The following is a 25,736-nucleotide window of genomic DNA, read 5'->3' as shown; positions in this document are numbered from 1 at the left end:
ACAGCTTTACTTCTGCCACTATCTCGTCTCCTACCTTCCAAACTTTACAGAAGCTCTCCTGCGAACCTTGCAGAACTAGCACTCCTGAAAGAAAGGATATTGCGGAGACATGGCTTAGCCACAGCCTGGGGGATGTTTCCAGAATGAGATTTTCACTCTGCAGCGGAGTGTGCACTGATATGAAACTTCCTGGCAGATTAAAACTGTGTGCACCGACCGAGACTCGAACTCGGAACCTTTGCCTTTCGCGGGCAAGTGCTCTACCATCTGAGTTTGGAAGGTAGGAGATGAGATACTGGCAGAAGTAAAGCTGTGAGACCAGGCGTGAGTCGTACTTCGGTAGCTCAGATGGTAGAGCACTTGCCCGCGAAAGGCAAAGGTCCCGAGTTCGAGTCTCGGTCGGTGCACACAGTTTTAATCTGCCAGGAAGTTTCATATCAGCGCACACTCTGCTGCAGAGTGAAAATCTCATTCTGGAAAGTAGTGATAGTTGTTATTCTTTAGTATGTATACACGATTTCATTTGAGTAGCCTACAAAACATTCCTGTTGTTCAAATGTGATTTTATAATTTGAAAACCTGCATATTGTATTTTTCAGTGAATCATACTGTACTTGCTACTTATAATTATTTTAAGTTTATGAATGTAAGTGAAAATGTGAACTTTTCAAGAAAGTTTGGTACCAACCTCATAACTTTCGTTGTTTTTATTATTATTGGGAATCTCTGCTTCAGTCCTCTTTTGACCACCAGAAATTGCTATCTACAGTTTAGGCTAAGTAGACCTATGCCTCAATGCATTTCAGTAGAGCACACAACAGGACAGTGGGTTTTGCATAAACTGTAGGCACACTGGACGACATCAAGGATTGTCGTTGAAGAGTATGACAGGCTGGAGTGCAACACCTTTGCCAAGTGGGACAAGACAGTATTTAACTCTCCATTACATGCGCCACCATTTACATCCAATAGACACATGCAGACTGTGAATCCGCATTTCACTTCATTCTAGTTTGATGAACAATTTTAATACTGTGCTTAGGAAACTTAATATATTTGAACCTGAGTAATGTAAATAAATCATTGAACTCATAAACATAATGTCTTTGAGCAGCAAGTGTAAATAAATAGTTTTAAGTCATAATTCACCCTAAAATCAATAAAATGATTTGCTGATCACTGAAATTAACATTCATTCTATTTGCCTCAGTTTTTATAAATGCATATTAACCAACATTTATTTTCAGAAAACAGTTCTTTATTCCCTCACTGTTGGTTTCAGGTAAATCATTCACAGGGGTTACTATTTCCACTGAACTCACTACACATGCATGCTGCGACATGTTCCAGGCACACAAATTTATTGCACACATGGCAAAGAAATCTTGTTGATCTGTTTTCCTTCCTATCACAGAAGTAGCATCTTCCTCTACTAGTTGCTTGTGACTCTCTGGGAGGAAATTCAGCTTTCCATAATCCCAAAATTTCCGTGATATTGTTCCTGATGTTTGCTGCTTTATTTAGCTGATTGACCTGCAATACCAAATAATCATGCAACAATTCTTTGGCAAGAAATTTTGATACTCTTTTCTGGGAATAGTTGTGTTTGAATTGTTCTTGTAGGTTACATATCCATTCATTCCAGCAATATTTAGGTGAGATAAAAAAATTTAAATGCCATCTTCTGGTAATTCTTGTTACAGAGTATGTACATTTCATCACATCTAATTTATCCACACCAGATTTAGCACCATTATAAAAAGTGATTTAAAAAAAATAAAAATAAAAGCAAGTGCCATATTCTTCCTAACTACAAAAAATGCTGGATTCTAAAGGACCATTTTTTGCTACTGTCGTAAATGTAGGAATTTCATAATTATATTTATCAATTGTTCCAGTCATTGTCAGGTTGTCATTTTCCAACAAGTCAACCACAAGCGGAATTGATGTAACTAATTATCACGTTACATTTCTGCCAGATTTGGATATGCATTTCACCATTCTTTTGACAACAGCATGTGGCGTATTGTCACAGAGATATGTCACAGCAACCTGTTTTCCATAATATATTTCTAAATGACAAGATAAAAGATCTTCGTATCTGTAAGTGTGAAAATTTTTGTCCGTATTTTGCCAGTTTTGATGGAATGTATTGTGCAAATCCATATCTGTCCCTGAATGCATCCAGCATTTCATCTACTGTTACTAGTTCTGATAAACTGTAATGTTTCTTGCCTTTCTCAATTGACTGATCAATCAAGAATCAAACAGTGGCTAATTTACATTTCTTTCTGGTGAGCTCTGTTTCTGATGATGTCAAATCTCAAACACGTCAGCAAGAAATGAAATCAATTTACACCCATTGAAAGTCTGAAGTACTTCACTCCAGTACCACCTGCAATCCAGAGATTCTGTAAATTTGTGTTTGATATTCGTAGAGAACTCACCAAGAAAAGAAGTCCTAAACATGCCTTGATTCCTGTAATATTAGTGTCTGCAGCATCCCTTTTCTGGAATATTTACAGCAAATTGTAGACATGTGAATCTTAGTACAGCAAACAATCTATTCTATAATTACATCTCCAAAGAAATGCTGTAAACAATCAACTGGATACTTGTGTTTTTTGCTTCGCCCATGACCCCAGAAAATATTTGACAACATTATGTTGAGCTCTTCATACTCTCCTGTTTTGAATTAGAGGTCAATGGTTCCATTGCATGCTGTCTTTCCCTACAGACAAGTCAAATTTATTGACAGTATCAGTCTCATCCAAAGACTGTTCACTTTCAGAATCACTCTAGATCACTACAATATTCATTAACGAGCTCTTCTTCCAATCATTTCAACAGCTGCTTGTCATACACCAGTCTCTTGAAATTAATAAAAAACAAAACATCACTGAGTAATCAGTGTTGGTCAATGAAAAAGTTCAAAATTGTATGACAATTAGGGTAAATAAATTTTATATATAAAGAAATGCATAAACAACATTTCTAAATGTTGTTATAGTATTGTTGTTTGTTGTTGTTGTGGTCTTCAGTCCTGAGACTGGTTTGATGCAACTCTCCATGCTACTCTATCCTGTGCAAGCTTCTTCATCTCCCAGTACCTACTGCAACCTACATCCTTCTGAATCTGCTTAGTGTATTCATCTCTTGGTCTCCCTCTACGATTGTTACCCTCCACGCTGCCCTCCAATACTAAATTGGTGATACCTTGATGCCTCAACACATGTCCTACCAACCAATCCCTTCTTCTAGTCAAGTTTTGCCACAAACTTCTCTTCTCCCCAGTCCTATTCAATACTTCCTCATTAGTTATGTGATCTACCCATCTAATCTTCAGCATTCTTCTGTAGCACCACATTTCAAAAGCTTCTATTCTCTTCTTGTCCAAACTATTTATCGTCCATGTTTCACTTCCATACATGGCTACACTCCATACAAATACTTTCAGAAATGACTTCCTGACACTTAAATCTATACTCGATGTTAACAAATTTCTCTTCTTTAGAAACGCTTTCCTTGCCATTGCCAGTCTACATTTTATATCCTCTCGACTTCGACCATCATCATTTATTTTGCTCCCCAAATAGCAAAAGTCCTTTACTACTTTAAGTGTCTCATTTCCTAATCTAATTCCCTCAGCATCACCCAATTTAATTCGACTACATTCCATTATCCTTGTTTTGCTTTTGTTGATGTTCATCTTATATCCTCCTTTCAAGACACTATCCATTCCATTCAACTGCTTTTCCAAGTCCTTTGCTGTCTCTGACAGAATTACAATGTCATCGGCGAACCTCAAAGTTTTTATTTCTTCTCCATGGATTTTAATACCTACTCCAAATTTTTCTTTTGTTTCTTTCACTGCTTGTTCAATATACAGATTTAATAGCATCGGGGAGAGACTACAACCCTGTCTCACTCCCTTCCCAACCACTGCTTCCCTTTCATGTCCCTCGACTCTTATAACTCCCATCTGGTTTCTGTACAAATTGTAAATAGTCTTTCGCTCCCTGTATTTTACCCCTGCCACCTTCATAATTTGAAAGAGCGTATTCCAGTAAACATTGTCAAAAGCTTTCTCTAAGTCTACAAATGCTAGAAACGTAGGTTTGCCATTCCTTAATCTAGCTTCTAAGATAAGTCGTAGGGTCAGTATTGCCTCACGTGTTCCAACATTTCTATGGAATCCAAACTGATCTTCCCCGAGGTCGGCTTTTACTAGTTCTTCCATTCGTCTGTAAAGAATCCGCGTTAGTATTTTGCAGCGGCGACTTATTAAACTGATAGTTCGGTAATTTTCGCATCTGTCAACACCTGCTTTCTTTGGGATTGGAATTATTATATTCTTCTTGAAGTCTGAGGGTATTTCGCCTGTTTCATACATCTTGCTCACCAGATGGTAGAGTTTTGTCAGGACTGGCTCTCCCAAGGCCGTCAGTAGTTCCAATGGAATGTTGTCTACTCCAGGGGCCTTGTTTCGACTCAGGTCTTTCAGTGCTCTGTCAAACTCTTCACGCAGTATCGTATCCCCCATTTCATCTTCATCTACATCCTCTTCCATTTCCATAATACTGTCCTCAAGTACATTGCCCTTGTATAGACCCTCTGTATACTCCTTCCACCTTTCTGCTTTCCCTTCTTTGCTTAGAACTGGGTTTCCATCTGAGCTTTTGATATTCATACAAGTGGTTCTCTTTTCTCTGAAGGTCTCTCTAATTTTCCTGTAGGCTTTATCTATCTTACCCCTAGTGAGAAAAGCCTCTACATCCTTACATTTGTCCTCTAGCCATGCCTGCTTAGCCATTTTGCACTTCCTGTCGATCTCATTTTTGAGACGTTTGTATTCCTTTTTGCCTGCTTCATTTACTGCATTTTTATATTTTCTCCTTTCATCAATTAAATTCAGTATTTCTTCTGTCACCCAAGGATTTCTACTAGTCCTCGTCTTTTTACCTACTTGATCCTCTGCTGCCTTCACTACTTCATCCCTCAAAGCTACCCATTCTTCTTCTACTGTATTTCTTTCCCCCATTCCTGTCAATTGTTCCCTTATGCTCTCCCTGAAATTCTGTACAACCTCTGGTTCTTTCAGTTTATCCAGGTCCCATCTCCTTAAATTCTCACCTTTTTGCAGTTTCTTCAGTTTTAATCTACAGGTCATAACCAATAGATTGTGGTCAGAGTCCACATCTGCCCCTGGAAATATCTTACAGTTTAAAATCTGGTTCCTAAATCTCTGTCTTTCCATTATATAATCTATCTGATACCTTTTAGTATCTCCAGGGTTCTTCCATGTATACAACCTTCTTTCATGATTCTTGAACCAAGTGTTCATTATGATTAAGTTGTGCTCTGTGCAAAATTCTACCAGGTGGTTTCCTCTTTCATTTCTTACCCTCAATCCATATTCACCTACTACGTTTCCTTCTCTCCCTTTTCCTACTGCCGAATTCCTGTCACCCATGACTATTAAATTTTCGTCTCCCTTCACTATCTGAATAATTTCTTTTATTTCATCATACATTTTATCTATTTCTTCGTCATCTGCAAAGCTAGTTCACAAATAATTATAGTATTAAAGACCCGATGGCAGAAATGAAGAACTGACTCACAAGTATGCATGCACATGGACTGACACTCCACATCTTACCAGTTTGCTGCTTCAGACAATAATGACTGTCTCCAAGTATTGCCAGTGATTTTTTTAAGGAAGCTTGGGAAGGTAGAAAAAGCCACTAACGGAAACCTCAAATTTGTAATTAATTGTTGATTGAAGAAAAAACTGCAATGCTTGTAATGGGCGGTTAATGTTACGCGGGAGCAGATTTTTATTTCACAGATGTGAATTTCCAAATTTTGATTGTTGTTTTGGTTTATTTCATAGTAATTCATTTTTTTTTATTTTGTAATACTTATTCTTTCACTCTCTGCTCCTCCCCCCCCCCCTCTCCCTCCCTCCCTGCCCCCTGTATCTAAGCAACACACACTAACACACATGCAGGTGGGGAAAAACTTTTTCTTGAGCAGATTACATACTACAGTAAATATTTAAACTCCTACTTGTAAAACCTGCTGTTCTCTCTTTATTTTAGTAAAAGTGAAGTAATTGTAATTATGAATATGCTTCCTTTACAGATGGGCCATTTTGCTTCTGTATGAATGCAAACAACAATACATATGCGTGCCTAAGAACCATTAACGCAACTCACAACTTCCTGTACTGTGAGTTTGTGACAGGGCTGATAACGTTCTACAATTTGAGAATAGGTAAAGCTGCTTTTCCATTTTTATATCTACACATAAATATATTACAATAATTGCCTCACTGTGTGCGCACACACACACACACACACACACACACACACACACACACACACAGCCTCCCTATGTGGTGAAGTGTCCATGTTTTCATATAACCATAATTTATATTACATTGAGAATGAGAATTCTATTATCGTGTATTGTTACTGTTATTGTATGACACAGCTCTCCATGCTAGATAATCCTGAACAAGCCTCGTCGTCTGTGTATGAATACTGCAGACTACATCTATTTGTACCTGTGTCCTGTACTCAAGCTTTGGTCTCCCTCTACAAGTTTTATCCCTGCACTTCTCTCCGTCACTAAACTGTCAATTTCATGCAGTGCAGAAATAAATCACAGCTTAGTTGCTGCTACCTACTTTTAACTTTCAGAAACAATAAATGAGTTAAAAGTAGGATGGTTTCTGAGTAAATAAGACTTTTCACCCAGCAGAAGTGCCTACGTGAAAAAAAAAAAAAATTGGTAGGTAGTAGATGGTGTCTTGGAAGTAAGGCGGAAGTAATAAGAAAATGGAGTTCTTTCTTGTATGACTCTTTGTCTGCAACAGAATGCATATTATTGTGAAACTTAGTTACAGATTGAAACTGTTTGCCAAGTGGAACTACAAGTGGGATCTTTGTCTTTTGAGGGTAATCCTTTTATCATCTGAGATATCTAGACATGACTGACAACGTCATCATATACACCAACTTTTGTCTCCTCTTCCCTCCCAAGTTCCACCGAAGCTCTCCCGTGTACTTCAGTGGGCTAACGTTACTGGGAGTATGGATATGATGTACAACGGCCTCGGCACAGTGGTAACACCGGTTCCCGTCAGATCACCGAAGTTAAGTGCTATTGCTCTGGGCTAGCACTTGGATGGGTGAACATCCGGTCTGCCCAGTGCTGTTGACAAGCGGGATACACTCTTTCCTTGTGAGGCACACTGAGGAGCTACTTGATTGAGGAGGAGCGGCTCTGGTCTCATAAACTGACACACGGCCGGGAGAGTGGTGTGCTGACCACATACCCCTCCCTATCCGCATCCAGTGACGCCCGTGGGCTGAGGATGACATTGTGACTGGTCGGTACCATTGGGCCTTCCAAGACCTGTTTGGACAGAGTTTAATTTAGGCTTAGCCACAGCCTTGAGTTTGTTTCTAGAACAAATCTTTCACTCTATAGTGAAGTTTACACTGCTGTAAATTTCTTGACAAATTAAAACTGGTTTTTTTTTTTTTTTTTTTTTTCATTGGGGTTCATATAAAGACCCTTTACTATTTGTTTGATTTGTGGAAGCAAGCACCACAATTTTTCTTCTGCAAGAAGCAGTAGTAGATACACAATAAAAAGAGATGCTTAAAAAATGGGTTACTACTTTTGATAATTTTTCAGGATGAATGTGAGAACAAGAGGATGAATATACACAAAAATGATTCTTACAACACACAAAAATGTTTCTTAGAAGCCACATACTTTCCTACCACATTTACTATTTAAAATTATAGTCATCATCTAAGCCATATTGAAGCACCGTATACTTAAACAGCCAAATCCAGCTGCTGACAGAAAAGCTCTTCATCCAGAAATGGTCTGACTATTGGCCACATGGAAGTAATTCCATAGCTCATACAGTAGTGCCGCATAACTTATTATTTGGAAATAAACAGTTTTTCAAATGTATCGGAGTAAACTCAGTATTTGATTTAAAAAAAAAAAAAAAAAAAAAAAGTGTAATCAAGTCGTATCTGTGAAATTTTAAGCCTGAGAGTGTCTCAAGGTTGTTGTCATTATGATTATCATCATAATCATCATCATCAATGAAGATTAAACTGCCTAAGATTTTTTCCACCCTCAAATACTTGTTCAGTCTGTTTTCTTTGAACAGCCAATCTTATTCTTCCTTGTTTTAGTTTATACAGTTTAGCTGCGCGACTTGGTGTTCAGCTTTCCTGTTAGATGCTCTTTCAGTTTGTACCTGCACTTCTTTTTTGTTTTGATTAAATATGTTTAATTCTTATAATAAATCTATAGCGACAGTTGAAAATTTGTCATGCCGTCACTGGAACTCTTTCCTGCTTTTTGTAAGCAGTCACCTTAACCATTAGGCAAGAGTCAAACTGTCATTGTCACTGATTTTCCACTTAATGATTTCCGAACACTACTGCTAGAGGTTCTTCCACAGAGTACGTAACTGTAGCACCACCAAGAGACTGGAGTTGATAGAGTCAAAGCCAGTATGTCTCCTTTAATAGCCCAATAGTTAAGGCAATGTTTCACAAAAAGCAAGAAATTTGGGTTAGAGTCCATATCTGACACATTTTCAGTTTTCATTATAGGTTCATTACAATGTAATTTCATAATAACTTAATGACTGGCAGGGATACCATTTCATGTCACTGCCTATTCACTGATTTCATACTCATCAATTCATTCATTTCATTTCAGTGCATTTAATTCATTTCACATTTAATTCTTTCCTTACATCTTCAGTTCTTTTCGTATGAAATAACTGGTTCGCATCCTATAAATGTCATCACTTTTGTTTGCATCCTATGAATGTCATCACTTTTGTTCTTGATGTGGATTTATTTAAATTATATTCATGTTCAGAAAAAGAAGGAAAAAGAAACAGAACACCTTGAACAACTAGAGACAGGACATTCATATTCAAAGGACTTGTACATTACTATGTTCTGCAGAAATGATTGGCATTTCAGTCACTTCAGTTCAGCATGTGTGTCCTGTTGCCTAGTAGGCACAGGATCTGCCATGGACCCTGATCATGGCCCAATGCATGATGACACTGGCAGGTGTGAGGCATGAATGGTGTCCAGTGGTATAGCCATCCATGCTGCATTCACCTGGTTCCATAGTTCATCTGTGGTGGTTGGCATTGAGTCACAGTGCTGCACCCATCATTTCACCAAATCCCACACATTTTCGATTGGCGACATGTCTGGTGAGCCAGGGCAAAAGACTCGCATCCTATGACACCAAGAAGGCATGTGATCGAGCAGCAACATGTGATCATGCATTGTCTTGCGGAAAAAATGGCATCTGGGGTGTTGTGCAGAAAGTGTATGGCTAGGGGCCACAGAATGTCGTTCACGTAGGTCACAATGGTCACAGTGCCCTGGACATGCACCAACTGTGGTTTGTTTTTGTATCCAATAGCACCCCAAACCACAAGGCCTTGAGCTGGTGCTGTATGTCTTGCCTGAATGCTGTCATTGTGATGCCCCTGCAGCTTTCTGTGGCAAGCCAAAATCAGGCCATCATTGCCAAACAAACAGAATATGGATTCATTCAAAAACACCATCTGATGCTATTCTTGTCCTCAGTGAGATTGTTCCATACACCATTGCTCTCTAGCATGTTTCTGCACATTCGTCAAAGGTAGGCAGAGAAGTAGATGATGCACATATAATCCATGCCATAATAAACGGTGATGGACTGCCACCCCTGATAGTGCATGATATGTTATACTGTTCCATTTTTGCACGAGATCTGAGGAGAACACAGATCTGTTCTGCAATGCCATTAGGATGAGGGGTCAATCTTCTTGGCGAGTGGTGCGACCTGACCCATCTCCTTGTGTTCTACAGCCTTCCATGAACCATTCTGCACACATCTGTTGCACTGCCAAAACACAGTAATTTCCTGGATGGATCTATCATGTTCTCTCATGCCAATAATATACTCTCTTTTGAACTCACTGATTTGACAGTACGATTCACGCGTACATCCTTGAGGTATACTGCATGTCTGCTCAAGTCACACTGATCAATTACCTTCAGATTATAGTGACAACGAGAACCACAGACATATTTTACTGATAGGTCATGTTGTGCCGCAATACCGATGTTGACCTTGAACCTCCAGGCTAACATGGTTCAAATGCTAATCCTTTCTGCATAAAGTACTAATGTACATGTCCTGTGAATATGAACATCCTATCTCTAGTCCTTCAAGGTATTCTGTTTTTTTCTGGATATGAGTGCACATTCATTTGCTACTTTCACAAGCAGGTACATACTATATTGTAGATCATCTTCAGTTACACCTAAAATTTTTTGCTCATCTGCAAAGAGCATTGTGTCTGGAGTAGTTTTAAATATTTTAAAGTGTCAATATAAATATGGCATGTGAAGTTCTGACAGAAAGTAAATAATTTAGAGTAAAGATAACAGCTCACAAAATAGTAGAAATGTTGGGTCAGAACTTTGATAGCTTTTGGACAAATCAGTTTTTGAGCTATAGTATACTTAAAAAAAGCACCTGTATGGCTACATTGTGTTGGCTGAATAGACAGAGCCAGGACTGCAGTTCTGCAGGTTGACTGGGGTGAGGGATTGTGTCAGATGGTGTGGGCAAAGGGAGAATGAAGCCTGGGGAGTATTGGGAAAGGGTGGGCTGACAGTTTGGAGGGGGGGCAGTAGGTGCAACAGATAGGAATGCAAGAAGGAGAGAAAGTAGGTTCACAGGGTTGGAACGTGATACATGGGCATTGGCAACAGTGAGTTTATGCAACACATGATGGCGCTGGTGTGGGGAAGCGGATTATGTGGCTGTGACAGAACAGAGGAAGGCAAGACAGAGAAAGAGGATGTGAGTGCAAGATGAGTGAAGTTAGCGTCTCGAGGCAGCGTGGAGGTCGATGTAGGGCAGGGGATTAGTGGAGACAGGAGGAGTGCAGGAATGAAGGATGTGTTGCAAGGAAAATTCCTGCCTATGTAGTTAGGGGAAGCTGAAGTTCCAGGGAAGGATCCAGATGACATGAGATGTGAAGCAGCCCTTGAAATTGAGCATGTTGTGCTCAGCAGCATATTCTGCCAGTGGGTGGCCAATTCTGCTCTTGATCACAGTTTGACGATGGCTATTCATTTGGATGGAGAGCTGATTGGTGGTTATGTCCACAGAAAATACAGCAGAAATGGTATTTGATATGGCTGCTTTCATGTGTGGCTCTGCCTCCAATGGAACAATATTAGCCTCTGACAGGAATAGAGTAGGAAGTGCTATATGGATGAATGGGTCAGGAGTGGTACCTGGGCCTTCCAACGGGTATGGCCTATGTGGCAACGGGTTGGGAAAGGGTATGACACACCCACCTCCAACCTGCACTGCTCATCCTGCACCCACAAATTCTTCCCCACAGTCTCCTGTTCCTCTGTTATGTCACTCTCTTCCATTCCATTGCCCCACATTCATTGTCATGCACTGCATGAACTTATTATTGCCCTTGCCCATGTGTCACATTTCTGTCTTACACGTCAGTTACTTCCTCTAACCACATTTTTATTCGGTACACCAGCTACCTCCCTCCAAGCCATCAGCCACCCTTTCCCAAATGTCCTTGCCTCTCCTCACATCCTTTCTCACCTCACTCCCTTGACACTGTGTGTGTGTGTGTGTGTGTGTGTGTGTGTTTTATTTTGCAACTAGGGCTTTCTTTTCAAGAACATAGGCTCACCTAAGTCACAGCTAAGAGTGAGATTATGTCCACAGTGGTATCCATATTATATGTCTTACAGCATTGTAGTATAGTGACTACTAAAATACATACAGCTAGACCACTAGTCACTATAAAACATTATCGTCACAGGAGATCATATGATTACTGATACTATTTTGAATTATTGGACGAACCAGGATTGTCTATGATGTAATTATGGTGAATTTATGTCTATTAAGACCAGAAATGGATGTTCCTTGGGATGGCTGTTGATACTGTATAAGATATTGCAACATTAACTGAAATTAACAAAGCAAACTATACAGTGTGTCACAAACATAATATCATTATTTACAATGATATTAGCATTATTTTAAAGTCATTATTACTGTGCTGCAAAGCATGCTCCAACTTATATTTTGGTATGTCAATGTCTAAATCCATGTAGCTACAGCTACAAATAAGAGATTTGCCACCTACATACAGATTGATCGTACCTGATGTGGCTGACTGCAAGACAATAGGCATTGTAAGAAAATTTGAAACAATCTGCACATCATAAGTAACTGTTGAGACTAATAATATATTCTGATTGTTGATGTCATCAGTGAGATTCATCATCAGACACCAGTATGAGTACAAGAATTTGTGTGTGGCAGCTGCCAAAAAATATTACCAATAGGAAGCACAAAAAATTATTCATAAATATATGATAATTCAGTGCATATAATATATTGCTATTGCTGTCCACACAGATCCATTTCAACAGTGGAATCGAGTCCATTCTCTCAACACTTCTGAGCTGTCATATCTGCATGACCAGCTGGAAAAGCTGAAGGGTTGTCGTGGTAGTGCACAGTGCACTGTTGGGAATGCAGCTGCTGATGCGCAGCTTTACAGGAGGCACAAGCATGTACACTTTCAAGGTATGTAGTACATTGATTTGTTTGAAATTTTCAATCAAATTTAATAAACTACTTCTTAGCATTGATTTGAGACATTTGGTAATGTATACAGTGAAATCTCCTGTAAACATTTAAGCACAGTCTACAACTCACAATAAAAAAAATTTCTTATTACCTGATTTCTACATAATTTATATAAAGTATAAAAAAACCGTGATGAAATGTTATCGTAAAAACTATCTATTACACATGCTACATAGTGAAAATCATATTTTTTTTTTTTTTTTTTTAAATTGCACAAAGTCATATTATATAATGAGGCTATCCAATTTCGTTAAGATATATAAGCGGCGGCAAAGAAATGTAGGTATGTAGTTTAAGAATAAGAATAACATAGTGTTATGGCAAGTTTTAGAGAGAAAGTATTCCTAGCTGTTCATGTATTGGATAAACTACTTCCAGAGTTGTACTTTGGAATAAGTTTTTTAAGGTACAAAAATGTGTTACAGAACACTGTATATCACAAATTCAGGTGTATTTTCTCTTTGACTCATAATGACTTACGGTCATGTAGTCAATTAATGATGTGTACCTAGAAACCATGAATATAGGTCATTGTTATCACCTCTGTATGTGTTTCATTCTCCAAAAAAGACATCTTAAATTCAAGGAAAATTTAGTTATATAATCTGCTATTTCACTTAGTCAACATTTTCCTCTATATTAGATGCAAATATCCTTTCGTACTATTTGGGCCACTCATTATCACAGGATACTTGAATGTTCTGCATTGGAGAAAGAACTTCAGAATGTACTTTATAGTCATATAATCATTTTTTTCAAACTTGATGAGGTACTTATTTTAGACTCTTTTTGACATCTGATAGATAGTAAAGCAGCTGACACAATCAGATTAAATGACAAAATTAAGGTGCCAACTTAATGGTGAAATTAACAGAAATGGTTTGATTTTTCTTTTATGAACTGGTCTATTTGCTGGGAGACCTGGACATGGCTGGTGAACTTATTAATATGCTTAATGAACATCTTAACAAATGCAAAATATAAAATAATAAATTGCGCAATTGGCCTTGCATTATACAATGGAGAATCTGACACATTCCCCTGTCCTTTGTTAATTTTTTGGTCATTAACTGTCTTCTGTAATTTAACCACCCTCCCTTTTGAACACCTCCTACATTCATTGTTTGTCTTATGAATTTCTTTCAAGATCCCAGTCTAGATAGGCCATCAGCTAAGCACATCATCAGTGAGTCAGTTCTCATGCTAACTCCAAATAAACAGAGGAAGAAGTTATCAAAGTGAGTAAATGAAAAAAACTATAAATTTAACCTGTCAGTATGTCACTCTCAGATACATTTTAAAGCTCACTCTTAAACTGGAATGCACGTAAAGAGATTTTAATGTAAGATCATAGATACGGAAGTAAATTCTTATTCCTTTAGCATAGATAATTACATCATTTGGCACAGAAGTTTCATTTTACTTAGTTCACTAGGGATTTTCTCTGAGCTTCTGCATGGCTGAATCATTTCATAGTTACTTTCATTAAAAATAAACAAACAATGGCTTAGCATTTATTTCAGACAAAAAATATTTGAACAGTCCTGCTTTCATTGTCATTTGTATCCCTTGCATGGGATGGGATGCTTTACAACAATGCTACGTAGTATATGCATCACTGAAAATGGCTTTGTTCCTCTGAAATTAGTTGCAGTCCCACTGCCAGCTGGCAGAGGCTTTTGAAATTAACCTTTAAGAAGCAACAGTTATTAATGTAAATTCATTTTCCATAATATACCACAGCAGAAATGCATCTGCTAATCAGTTAGTGTAATAGAAACATGGAATTTAAACATCTGCATCTTTTTAAGTCTTGTGAGCTAAGGTAAATATTTAAAGTAAAAATTAAAACAGTAATACCAGTGACTGAAATGCTACAGAATCATCCAGTTAGATGCAAATGGATTATTAGGGAACTCGAAGTTTCATAATGAACAAATAATTATGGAAAACAGCTAATGATTTCACAAAAAATGACACTAATAGCAAGTGTGAGGGGAAACACAAAGAAGGGTGTTTAATAATCGAGTAAGAAATGGTAACAGGAAGACAGGATGTAGCCCAAGTGAAAACTGAGAAAGTAACATTTACCCAATATTGTAAGCTAGATCACAAAGATAATCTATGTTTGAAAAGAAGCTACATTCAGATAGTTGATGTGTGCCAAATTTTATTGGAAATAAAATTACCTTTTATAACTGGAACAAAAGGTTATGAGACTCCGAATGATTTGTTAAGTTACCAGAATCTACTGTTATGACTCACAGTATGTCCAATAACTTGTACTGCTGACTGTTACAGTCAGAATCACAAACATTGCGGGTCAAGTTTACGCTCATTCTTTATCAGTATTCTCTGACAGCCAGTGAGTGTTCAGTAATGTCCTGAGCACTCTGCCACGAATGCTGTAGCCAGTGCAAGAACCGAACATGACTGATGTATAATGGTGCAGAAGGGAAACATGGATTATTCTTGTTTGTGAGGATGGGTTCGAGTCTTCTGTGGGCATTGTATGGGTTTGCAGATGGTTAGGAGACAGATGTGATGTGTGGGAAAGCTGCAGACAAACCAGCTGTGATGAACAATAATCCTTTACTAATTTATTTTCTCAAACAGTCTTCTGAGTGTGCTCTATTTTCTGGCACACTCAGGTGTTCCCTCATAATATCCAGCACTGTAGCTACAGGCGACAGTGTACGGCGAGTGGAGTGGACAGAGTGCTGAGCTGGCATCTCTGGTATTCTGGCTGGGACTGTAATACCTGGCCATATGTGCTATGGATATGGAGTGTCACCAACATCTATTCCACTGCATAAAGTCACAGTGTCCCTGGTACATAGTGACAGCTTTGCTCTGAGTCATAGTCTGGAGTGACACTGAAGAGCATGGACAGACACAATGTTGGCTGCTCGAGCTGGGAAGACAGGCACTGAGTGTGACCCAGTGGTTGCAGAATTACAGTGATGACTCTGATTGACAGAGACTAGGCATCACATGTTGCCCAGCTGGCCAAAACATGACAAGCTAGTTTGGCAGTGGTTAAATACTGCTGTTCCCTGCTGATTTCATACTAACAGCAATGTACCTGGGTCGCACCAATTGTTCTGTGCTGGATGATGACCCCATTGTCTTAATTGGCTGCAATACCTTCTACAGGCTGGCCTGATGTCTCTCAACACAGAAGTGTTGCGAAGATGCTGAAAACACAGTCCATTGGCCAGCTGCGACCGACTCTGTTGTGGCTTGATTTTACCATGGTGCTCCTCTACTGGTTCCATGTCTCATTTATAACTTTTTATCGTTACAATTTCCTTCCTTCCATGAAGAAAAATTCGCCACATTTCCACTTTCATTCATATCACTTCGCCCTCTCAACCATGAAGTCCATACATTCTTCTCTGCACATTGTTTACTTCAGGTCACTTTTAATCCTTTTAGCAGGTATGGCATTTCAGGTTGTGGGAGGGTAATGGGAACCAGGAAGGCATTTTAACTTATTTACTTTTTGCATGCTAAATTTGTGTCTCCCACATTTGCCTATTACATATATCATATTTCTCCAACAATTCAAATGATATACTCAAATACTGCATTATGTTATACCCCGCATGTGCACAAATAATATGACACATTATCTGGGGTTAACATAAAAAAAAAGACATCACTTATCCTGCACACTTCTCATTTTGTTAATCTATATGCATACTATTCTGTTACTTTATCACTGTGAGCTATACAAGCCTCACCTGTGCTGTACATTAATCTTGCAATTTCCTGACTATGGACGCCCCACCTGTGCCATACAATAAAAAATCGCTTTAATTCCTTTACTTCTACATCTCTTCCAACATCTACTAGAGTTTCCCACTATGTCACTTCTTTTGTTCAGTCGGCTGTTGCTGGTGGGTTTACTGCTATCATGAAAATTGCTTCTCAAGGGACATGGAGCGGTTCAACTAATAATGTTAGGTTTGATGACCATCTCGCATACGTGTGGTATCTTGCATGTAGGCTGCTTTAAGACAATGCTGAATGAAGACAGTAAAACCTAACCAAACAATACCATTGCATCTCTTTATTCTCATTCTAAGCCACTGGCACTGTATCATGACTTAAACTCACATTAATGAACTAAGTAGTACCTGTTAACTATTTTCTCTGGGTGTCACATTTTCCGGGTTACACCTCCTAATATTCCTGACTTGGCCATGACCTTAAACCCTATGTTATGACTATATTTGATTACTGATATACATGTTACTTTTATCGCCCTTTGTCATCCAAAAACACTTACTCTATGAAATTCTTTATTTGCAGAAAAAATTATGCCTCTTCTGAATCACCATTACAAAATTATGAGGTTTTCATAGTATCCAAGTTTTCTATGCCTGAGTCACACACATTCTCAGGCTGGTTAATGCACTTTTTATGGCAAAGCCAACATACTATGGGATATGGGCAATGCATGGGGTGGAATGTCAAGGTAAATTTCACTGGGTGTATATCATTAGATTTAACAGTTCAGCCCTTCATCTCTTACCAAACACTACAGCGGGATATAACCCAGACATTATGAAAAAAGGTGTGGGGACATCAAACCAAAGGATGTATGGAATTCCATGTGTGAAAATAAGAAGGTTTGTACTGCTACTTACATATCTTATTGCCCCTGTAACATTACTGCTGTCAGTCCTCTGCTATCAGCGTGCTGTATATCTTCCTGGTTGTCGTTAATCCATCAGTTCCCAAAGTTTGTAACAGTGCAGAAATGGAATGTGGATAATTCTTGTTTATTAGGATATGCCCAAGTCCTCCATGGGCATTGTAGATCGTTTGGGGACAGGTGTGACGTGTGAGAAAGCTGCAGACAAACCAGTGGAAAGCCGCAGACAAACCCCCAGCTGCCTGAAACATGATGATCTGGTTCGACTGCAGTTAAATACTGCTGTTTCCTGCTGATTTCAAAGTAACAGCAGTGTTCCTGGGTCACACCAATTGTTCTGCACTGGGCAATGAACCCGTTATCTTAATCAACTGCAATAACTCTTGAGGACTAGCCCAGTGTAGTCTGTCAACACAGAGGCATCCTGAAAATGCAGTCCTTTGGCCAGCTATGACTGACTCTGGCTGCAACTCAATTTTGGCATAGTGCTCCTCTGCTGGTTCCAACTTTGATTTATAATTTTTATCCTATACAATAGCAAGTTATTTACTGAGTTTTTATTCCTTTGATTGTGAGTTCTAATAAGCAATAAATTCTACGTAACCAAATGAGAGAGAGAATTTGTAGCATACAGTTTCTTCAAGTGCAAAGTTCCTCTATTTGTTTACTGCAACTGTTGCTGTCTGTGCCTCGACCTGTGCTGACCACCATCGTTCATGATTCTGACTATAGAGCAGGCAGCTTTCATCCTTATTGGAAGTTTTATGGTAATCAGTACATGTCACTGGAGGGGTTCAGCGACAACTTCATAAATTGGCTGCACAAATTCAAGTGTGACTACTGTTTACCTTTTTTTCCTAGTTCATAGTGGTAAACCTATACTTTGCTAGTATGGCTACAAATATGTAGCTGCCAATTTTTGTACAGTGTTGCTCCTCTGAGTAAATCATGAAATCTGAAAGCACTGTGTATTTCAGCTGCATGATGATCGCTCTAGTAGGAATGGGAAATGTTTATGGTAGTATGGACCTCATTTTATGGTGCAGTTTAAGAAAAACACAGACTCATTATAAGACCACGATCAAAAAGAAGTAATTTTGTGACTGGATGCCTCATCAATTTTGGTCAGGCCAGAAAAGTCTGAGAGGAGTGTTCTGCTAGTTACTTCAAGGACTTCATCCTATTATTGTTTCTTTGATATTTAGGAAGGTCATCATTCAGGTATAATGGTGCCAGGATATTCCAGAAATAATCTTCTATATGAGCTTGGTAGAGCAGCTGCAGGAAAAGGGAAAACGTGTCCCCCCCACCCCCTCTTTCCATTCTTCGGCCTGAAGGCCGTACAGCCAAAAGGGAAGGGAAGGTTTGAATATTAGCTGTCTTTGACAGTACTCCTTGAACTTTCAAATCAATCCTTTTTTTTTTGGAAAAGATTAATGTTCACATTATTTACTTATACAAAAAGTTTTTACAAGTGTATGCAGAAGCTGAATAAGGTTTTTGATAGGGCAGTTGGACATGAAATTCTTGCAGAAAATTAAGAAATCTAAACTGTATCATCAATAAACTTGAATCAGATTAAACCTTGGTAGCCTAAGGATCCTTGAAAGATATGTTAACCAATCAATAAAGAATAAGGAAGCATATGATAAAATCTTTCAGGTGACTGTGGCTCAACAAGAATTTATCAATTAGCAAAGGTGAGATCATCTTCAGCTTTTCAATGAAATGAGGTACATATGGCATAAAAAGCTTAACCTTCAATCATCTGTCTTTGCCCTACCTCCAACTTATTTACTGTAAAACAGGTCCAAAACTTCATCACTTCTATATGAGCTATGTTAAAAGGTCACCTCAATTGTGAAATCTGGCCAGTATACAAACAAAACATCACTTGTTCTAATCAGTCACTACTTATGCATACATAATCAACTGTGAGGTTACATTTACTTATCGGAATAAAGTACTGAAGAGAATCTGCTGATGAACAAATCTAACTGAAAAGGCTCTCATCAAGGACAAACTGTGCTGTACAAATAGTCTACAGCAAAAAAATCCTCTTCAGAAACACTACACACTTGGCTGTTTTTCTGTTACTCAGATAACCTGTAATTACCATTATCAGTCTTTCTGCTCCCAAGATTTGAAAACAGGAAATGGACTTCCAATGAATACTCCACTATTTTTATGTTCTGTGATCTGTCTTTTATTTTACTCATATAATTCTTTTTCTACCATACCTCCCAAGTGTCTTAAGTTAAAAGATGTAACTATTTACCTGAACATAGTAAATTGCTTCTGAGTTTCATTTTTCACATTTGGCAATGTAAGTGCTTAGAGCTCACCATTCATAACTGGTACTGCCCTACAAGTGATTTTTGGTGGGTTGTTCTTTTGGCCTAGGACTAAGTAAATTTCTCCTTGTCCTCTACAGTCTATAATTTTCTATACCTTTATAGCATGGTAGCTTCACCTTCTAATAAAGTTGCTGTTGATTCCGAACCAAAGCTCAAATTATCATTTTCCACTTTGTCATATGCGTGTCATATATCTCTCTCAGTATTTTACTATTGCATTCAAAATGAATGTGATGGTAAAGTAGTTATGGCTTTTGACTTGTATCTGGAAGAAAAAGGTTTCAAACTCTTGTACATCCTACATAAAATCACTAATGGGTTTAATACTTGTACCCAGTAACTTGTTGACCAGTCATGTGTGGCGGTAGAAGACAGCAAAAGTAAAGCCCAAGTTTTAAATTTCGCATTTAAGAAATCGTTCACATAGGAGAATTGTATAAACATACTGTAGTTTGGCCGTTGCACAGTCTCCCATAAGGAGGACGTAGTAATTAGCATCACTGGTATAGTGAAACAACTGAAAGAGTTGAAAGAAAATAAGTTGCCAGATCCTGATGGAATCCCTACTCCGTTTTACAGAGAGTACCCTACAGCATTGGCTCCCTGCTTATCACAATCTCTCACCCCAGCACAAAAGTACCAAATAACTGGATAAAAGCACAGGTTACTCCTGTATATAAAAATGGTAAGAGACAGGACACTCAAAATTACAGACCAATATCTTTAACATCAGTATGCTGCAGAATCATTGAACATATTTCAGTTCAAATACAATAAATTTCCTCGAGCTGGAAAAGCTTCTCTCCACAGATCAGCATGGCTGTGGAAAGCATCGCTCATGTGAAATGGCATCGCTCATGTGAAACTCAGCTTGCCCTTTTCTCACACAAGATCTTGCAAATCGTGGATGAAGGGCAGATTCCACATTCCTAGATTTTCCTAAAAGCATTTGACACAGTGCCACACTGCCAACTGCTAATGAAGGTACACGCATACGGAATAGGTTACCAGGTGCGTAAGTGGGTCAAAGATTTCTTAAATAACAGAGCGCAGTATGTTTTCCTCAATGATGAGTGTTCATCATGACAAAGAATCGTCAGGAGTGCCTCAGGGAATTGTGATTGGACTGCTGCTATTTTCTATATACATAAATAATCTAGTGGACAGGGTAAGCAGAAGTCTGCTGTTGTTTGCCGATTTTGCTGTGATGTATGGGAAGATGTCACAACTGTAGGAGGATAGAAGATAACTTAGACGAAATTTCTAGTTGGTGAGATGAATGGCAGCTAGCTCTAAATATAGAAAAATGTAAGCTAATGCAGATGAGGAGGAAAAACAAATCCATAATGTTCAAATATGGCATTATTACTGTACTGACAACACAGTCAAGTCAATTAAATATATATGTGGAACGTTGCATATCAGTATGAAATGGAATGAGCATGTGAATGTTGTAACAGGGAAGCCAAATGGTTGACTGGTTTATTGAGAGAATTTTACGGAAGTGTGGTTTATCTGTGAAGGAGACCATATATGGGGCATTAGAGCAACCACTGTTGAATACTGTTAGAGTATTTGGGATCCACAGCAGGTTATATTGAAAGAAGACATCAAAGCAATTCAGAGGCGAGCTGCTAGATTTGTTACCAGTAGGTTTGAACAAGACACAAGTATATGGAAACACTTTGAGAACTCAAATGGAAATCACTAAAGGGAGGATGAGATTCTTTTCGAGGAGCAATATTGATAAAATTTAGAGAACAGGTATTTGAGGCTGATTGCCAAATTATTTTCTGCTGCCAATGTACATTTCGTGTAAGGACCATGAAGATAAGATTAGAGAGATTATGGCTCATATGGAGGTATATGGACAGTCGTTTTTCCCTCACTGTATTTGTGAGTGGAATAGGAATGGAAATGACTATTAGCAGTACAGGGTACCCTCCAACATGCACCATATGCTGGTTTGGGGAGTATGTATGTAGATGTAGATATTGCACACTCTTTTACATGCTCAGTTGGATTCAATACAACGATTTATTTAATAACTAAGATGGAATATGCTTAGAAAGAAAAGGAAATACAAAGCTACAGGGGACAGTAATGAAAAGAGGCATCAGGTGTGACATGTCTTAAGATACTGTTACTAGCATAGCACAACTTGTCTGAGTTTTAAGTCATATTTCAGACTATTGTTGTTCGTTCATTAGATGACAGGAATATAAAATCTAAAATGGGCTGTAATGTTTCAGAAATAAATTATGTTTTACATCAGTGATGTGCCCTATGATGATGTATCCTCACTATAAACTAATATTATCTCTCTACACTGCATGGCATCTTAATATCAAATGATATGAACTAACACTGCATGTTCAGTGACTTCTCATAGTGCTAGTTACTACATGGTTAACTGTTGATGCTCAATCTTTCCACACCCTCACCCAAACTCCTCTCTCATCATTCCTCTATGATCCATACATCCATCTACTTCAGACTGTCATTCTCTACCAGAGCCACTATTTAAGTGTGTAACACCTTCAGAGACGTGTGTTCTTACCTTTCATTTTCCCTCTTATACTCTAGTTCTTTTAAGAATAAACTTATATTCCTGAAGTTCGTGATGCAATATTTACTTCTAAGTGTTTCAGCAGGTCATGTTCATTGTACACTGAATCTTTATTACCTTTTTGTTTCAAGTTAAATGCTTTCATTTTTTATTTTCTTAAAATGGATACAATATAGCTTATTCATGATATTCAGCAAGAGAAAACTCTACATTGATTTGTTGAGTAAAAAGTATTTCAGCTAGAGAATAAATAACAGCAAAACCATAATCTATATCTTCATGTTATTTGCTAGACAGAGACAGATGACTGACTCATTTTATTTTTGAATTTGCAGACCATGGAACAGACGTAAGACATGGCAGAATGAATGGAGCCACACACCGAGGCAACGCAGGAGAAGGTACCGTCAGTATTACCAGCAGCAGTGAGGCACGTGCTAAGCACATGAAAAAATAACGTACCACGTCTCCCAATTCTCTCTATTTTCCTACTTGACTGCAAACTGTATTTCACATGAGCAATTTTTTTTAAAAAAATAGGAGTAGACAATTTATTAATTATTGAGCTTACAGAATTTATATAAAAGACTGAGGTGAAATGCACACTGAAGAGGAAAATAACTGCAGTCTTCTTATACTGTCATGTAAATATAGGAACACTGTAAAACTGTCTTTTTTAAGATTAATGTTTTTTTCTACATTATTTGATATGAAGAAAATACGGAGCAGTACTATGGAGTATTATTCAGTATAGAAACATGCACATTTATATTCAGCAGAATGGAATGCCAACTTTGCTACATAAATGGATTATAAATATTTGTGACCTGTTTGCCAAGTTTCGAACTATCCTTGCTATGTTTTGAAGAGAAAACCACAGTAACTAGTGACTACTGCTATATTTGAACACATTAAATCACAAAACATTCGAAATCTGTCTTTTGTTGCACATAAGAGTGCTGAAATGAATAAAGCTGACTGAAGAACTTCATCCCATTGTTTCGTATGTGCTCTTGTGAGATACCATTTCCAATGTTTAGTTTGTTATATCAGAAATATATAACTCAGAATATTTTAGGAGACTTCAAGAAGGTGATGTGTTTTTGAAAGTTTCACGCATTACAGAGTTGGATTTGCAAAACAGAAGGTAATACTGTGTGAAAATGATGTGTAAGTCAATCACTTTCAAAAAAATATATATCTTTCTCTGAAAACACCACTTTACAGTACGTGTAGGAATTAAGAGGCCTATTTATGCAGTGCTTACACAAGATCTGCAACATTCTCTGAAGAACAAAACTGTAAGCCACACAAAACATAATGTAATTATTAATACTAAGTATTTGTGTTGTAGGCACACTGAAATGTCACAGATTTTCTTATATATGAAAGATTTTCCTCTGGAAGTGATTGATGTATAGCTATAATTAACCTACTATTTAAATACTGCAACTTGCACAAACTACTAAATACAGAAAAACTATATGGCAACAAAACTTCTCAACTTGTATTTATATAAATGGCATAATGTAGCTGCAGAAGTTTTGCTGATTTAACCCTGAATTACCTGCTCCCATTCTCAAATAGTGTTACAAAGCAGGTATTTTGTTTTCCCTTGCAGCTTCATAGCATATAACTATTCTTTTAATCTTTTGTTAGTAATTTTTATTTTTATCCATTTCTCTACATAAATTTTTACAGTTTCAAATGATAAATACTGCTAACACAATGTTAGCTTGTCTTTGAATGTTTCACTACATGTGAAGTTCTGTTTCTACATGGTTATTTTGTCATAAAATGTATGTCCGTTTAAAAACTAATAGTATAGCTACAATGCAACGGCACAATATTGTTTCATAAAAAATAATGTGTGTTCACATTCACTGTCAGTACTTATGAAATGCTCATTCGTTTAACTTAACTGCTTCACCATGCAAAAAGTTCACAAAACTATAGCATTGCTACTTTCTTGTTTGTGCCATTCTTGTAGCATTAAATAATATTTATTTGTTGTATTTAATTCAGAAATACAACCAAATGAATTTTAAGTCAGTCAGTGAGACATGTTAATTTCACTGTGTGTGTGTGTGTGTGTGTGTGTGTGTGTGTGTGTGTGAGAGAGAGAGAGAGAGAGAGAGAGAGAGAGAGAGAGAGATAGATCTATCTGTGATAGTGAGATAAGAAATTTTACAGGTGGCTCCACATTAACTGCAATCAGATGAATTCTTTTACTTTATTGGTACTAGAAGTTTGTAACATTTTCACTGTTCTTTTCTTTAACTTCAACCTTTTCTGTACTAATAAGATCACTAAGTTATTTGACATGGTTATTAAACGCTTTATACATAAAATAACTAAGAAGATGAATGTGTGAGCAACTTTAGATACTGAGTCTCCAACAGCATCAGTGTTTTGATTTGATTCGCAACTGTTAATGCCTCTGGTATGATTTTAATAAGGACAGTAGGCAGTCTTCTTCTTCTTCTTCTTCTTCTTCTTCTTCTTTTTTTTTTTTTTTTTTTTTTTTACGAGACTTTTAGCTGGACAAAAGTTTTCATTTGATACCACACTATATACCTGACTTTAGACTTTAGTAAGTGCATTCTGAGTTCGGCAATAAAATTCTTCTTGCAGTGATTAATAGAAGTCACTATCAAATTAGAATTAAGGACATACCATTAACTCAAATATTACTGGCATGACAAATCATTGTAAAGGGAAAAAACACCTAGCATTTGAAATAACAGCTCCTGAAAATAAACACAAGCTTTTATTTAAGAAATGAGGATTTGTAAACAATGTAAAGTTGATTTTATGTAGATATTAACTGTATATCTTTTCAATGTATTATTCATTAGATTGTACAGACACTGTTTCCTTACAGAGGCAGTATGTGATTTTACAAACCAACATGTATGTATTGTAATCAAGTATGTGTGAACAGTGTTGAAATGAAGAAACTGAAAATGTACAAATCATTGTAATAAATCTGTGTTTTAAACATAATGTTTTAAAACATTTAAGTACAGTAAATATTTCTCCATTTAAAGTAGTGTGTTGATTAGGAATGACTGCTTAATCTAACTGCTACTCACTCGTGCATGCCTGGTGAACTCCCCTCACCTGCCCTTTCCCCCCACCAATGCCAAGTTGCCGCCAACAACAGTACCCATTTGCATTCCATTATGATCACCTGTGTCAATTTAGCCATGTAAAGCAAGCTTCCCATATAAAATGCCTGGACATTAACTTGGTGTCCTTTGTATAGGAGATTAATAAAAGGTTATAGGAAGGCAAATCTGCAACCAAATTATCTAGTGAGTAAGAGGTTGGTACATTGACAATTACAGATAAAAAAAGATGAGCCTAACAAATTTTATATGTAGGC

General features: G+C 37.6%; 1 protein-coding gene across 2 annotated transcripts in view; it reads left to right on the top strand.

The window, feature by feature from the left end:
• LOC126457822 (extracellular sulfatase SULF-1 homolog) overlaps positions 1-25,354 on the top strand; it is a 796,827-nt gene extending 771,473 nt beyond the window's left edge. The window contains exons 19-22 of one of the 2 annotated variants that reach the window (XM_050094449.1): positions 6,145-6,276; positions 12,526-12,696; positions 13,907-13,997; positions 22,684-25,354. In XM_050094449.1, coding sequence (XP_049950406.1) covers positions 6,145-6,276; positions 12,526-12,696; positions 13,907-13,997; positions 22,684-22,777 — 488 coding nt within the window. In that variant the 3' untranslated portion in view covers positions 22,778-25,354. The remainder of the gene's footprint in view (positions 1-6,144; positions 6,277-12,525; positions 12,697-13,906; positions 13,998-22,683) is intronic. The other variant, XM_050094450.1, reaches the window with a different exon arrangement.
• The last annotated feature ends 382 nt before the right edge of the window (positions 25,355-25,736 follow it).

Source organism: Schistocerca serialis, chromosome 2, assembly GCF_023864345.2.
Source record: "Schistocerca serialis cubense isolate TAMUIC-IGC-003099 chromosome 2, iqSchSeri2.2, whole genome shotgun sequence".
NCBI classification, from domain to species: Eukaryota; Metazoa; Arthropoda; class Insecta; order Orthoptera; family Acrididae; genus Schistocerca; species Schistocerca serialis.
Note: the sequence above shows the minus strand (reverse complement) of the source record. Positions and strands in the feature narration are given on the sequence as shown.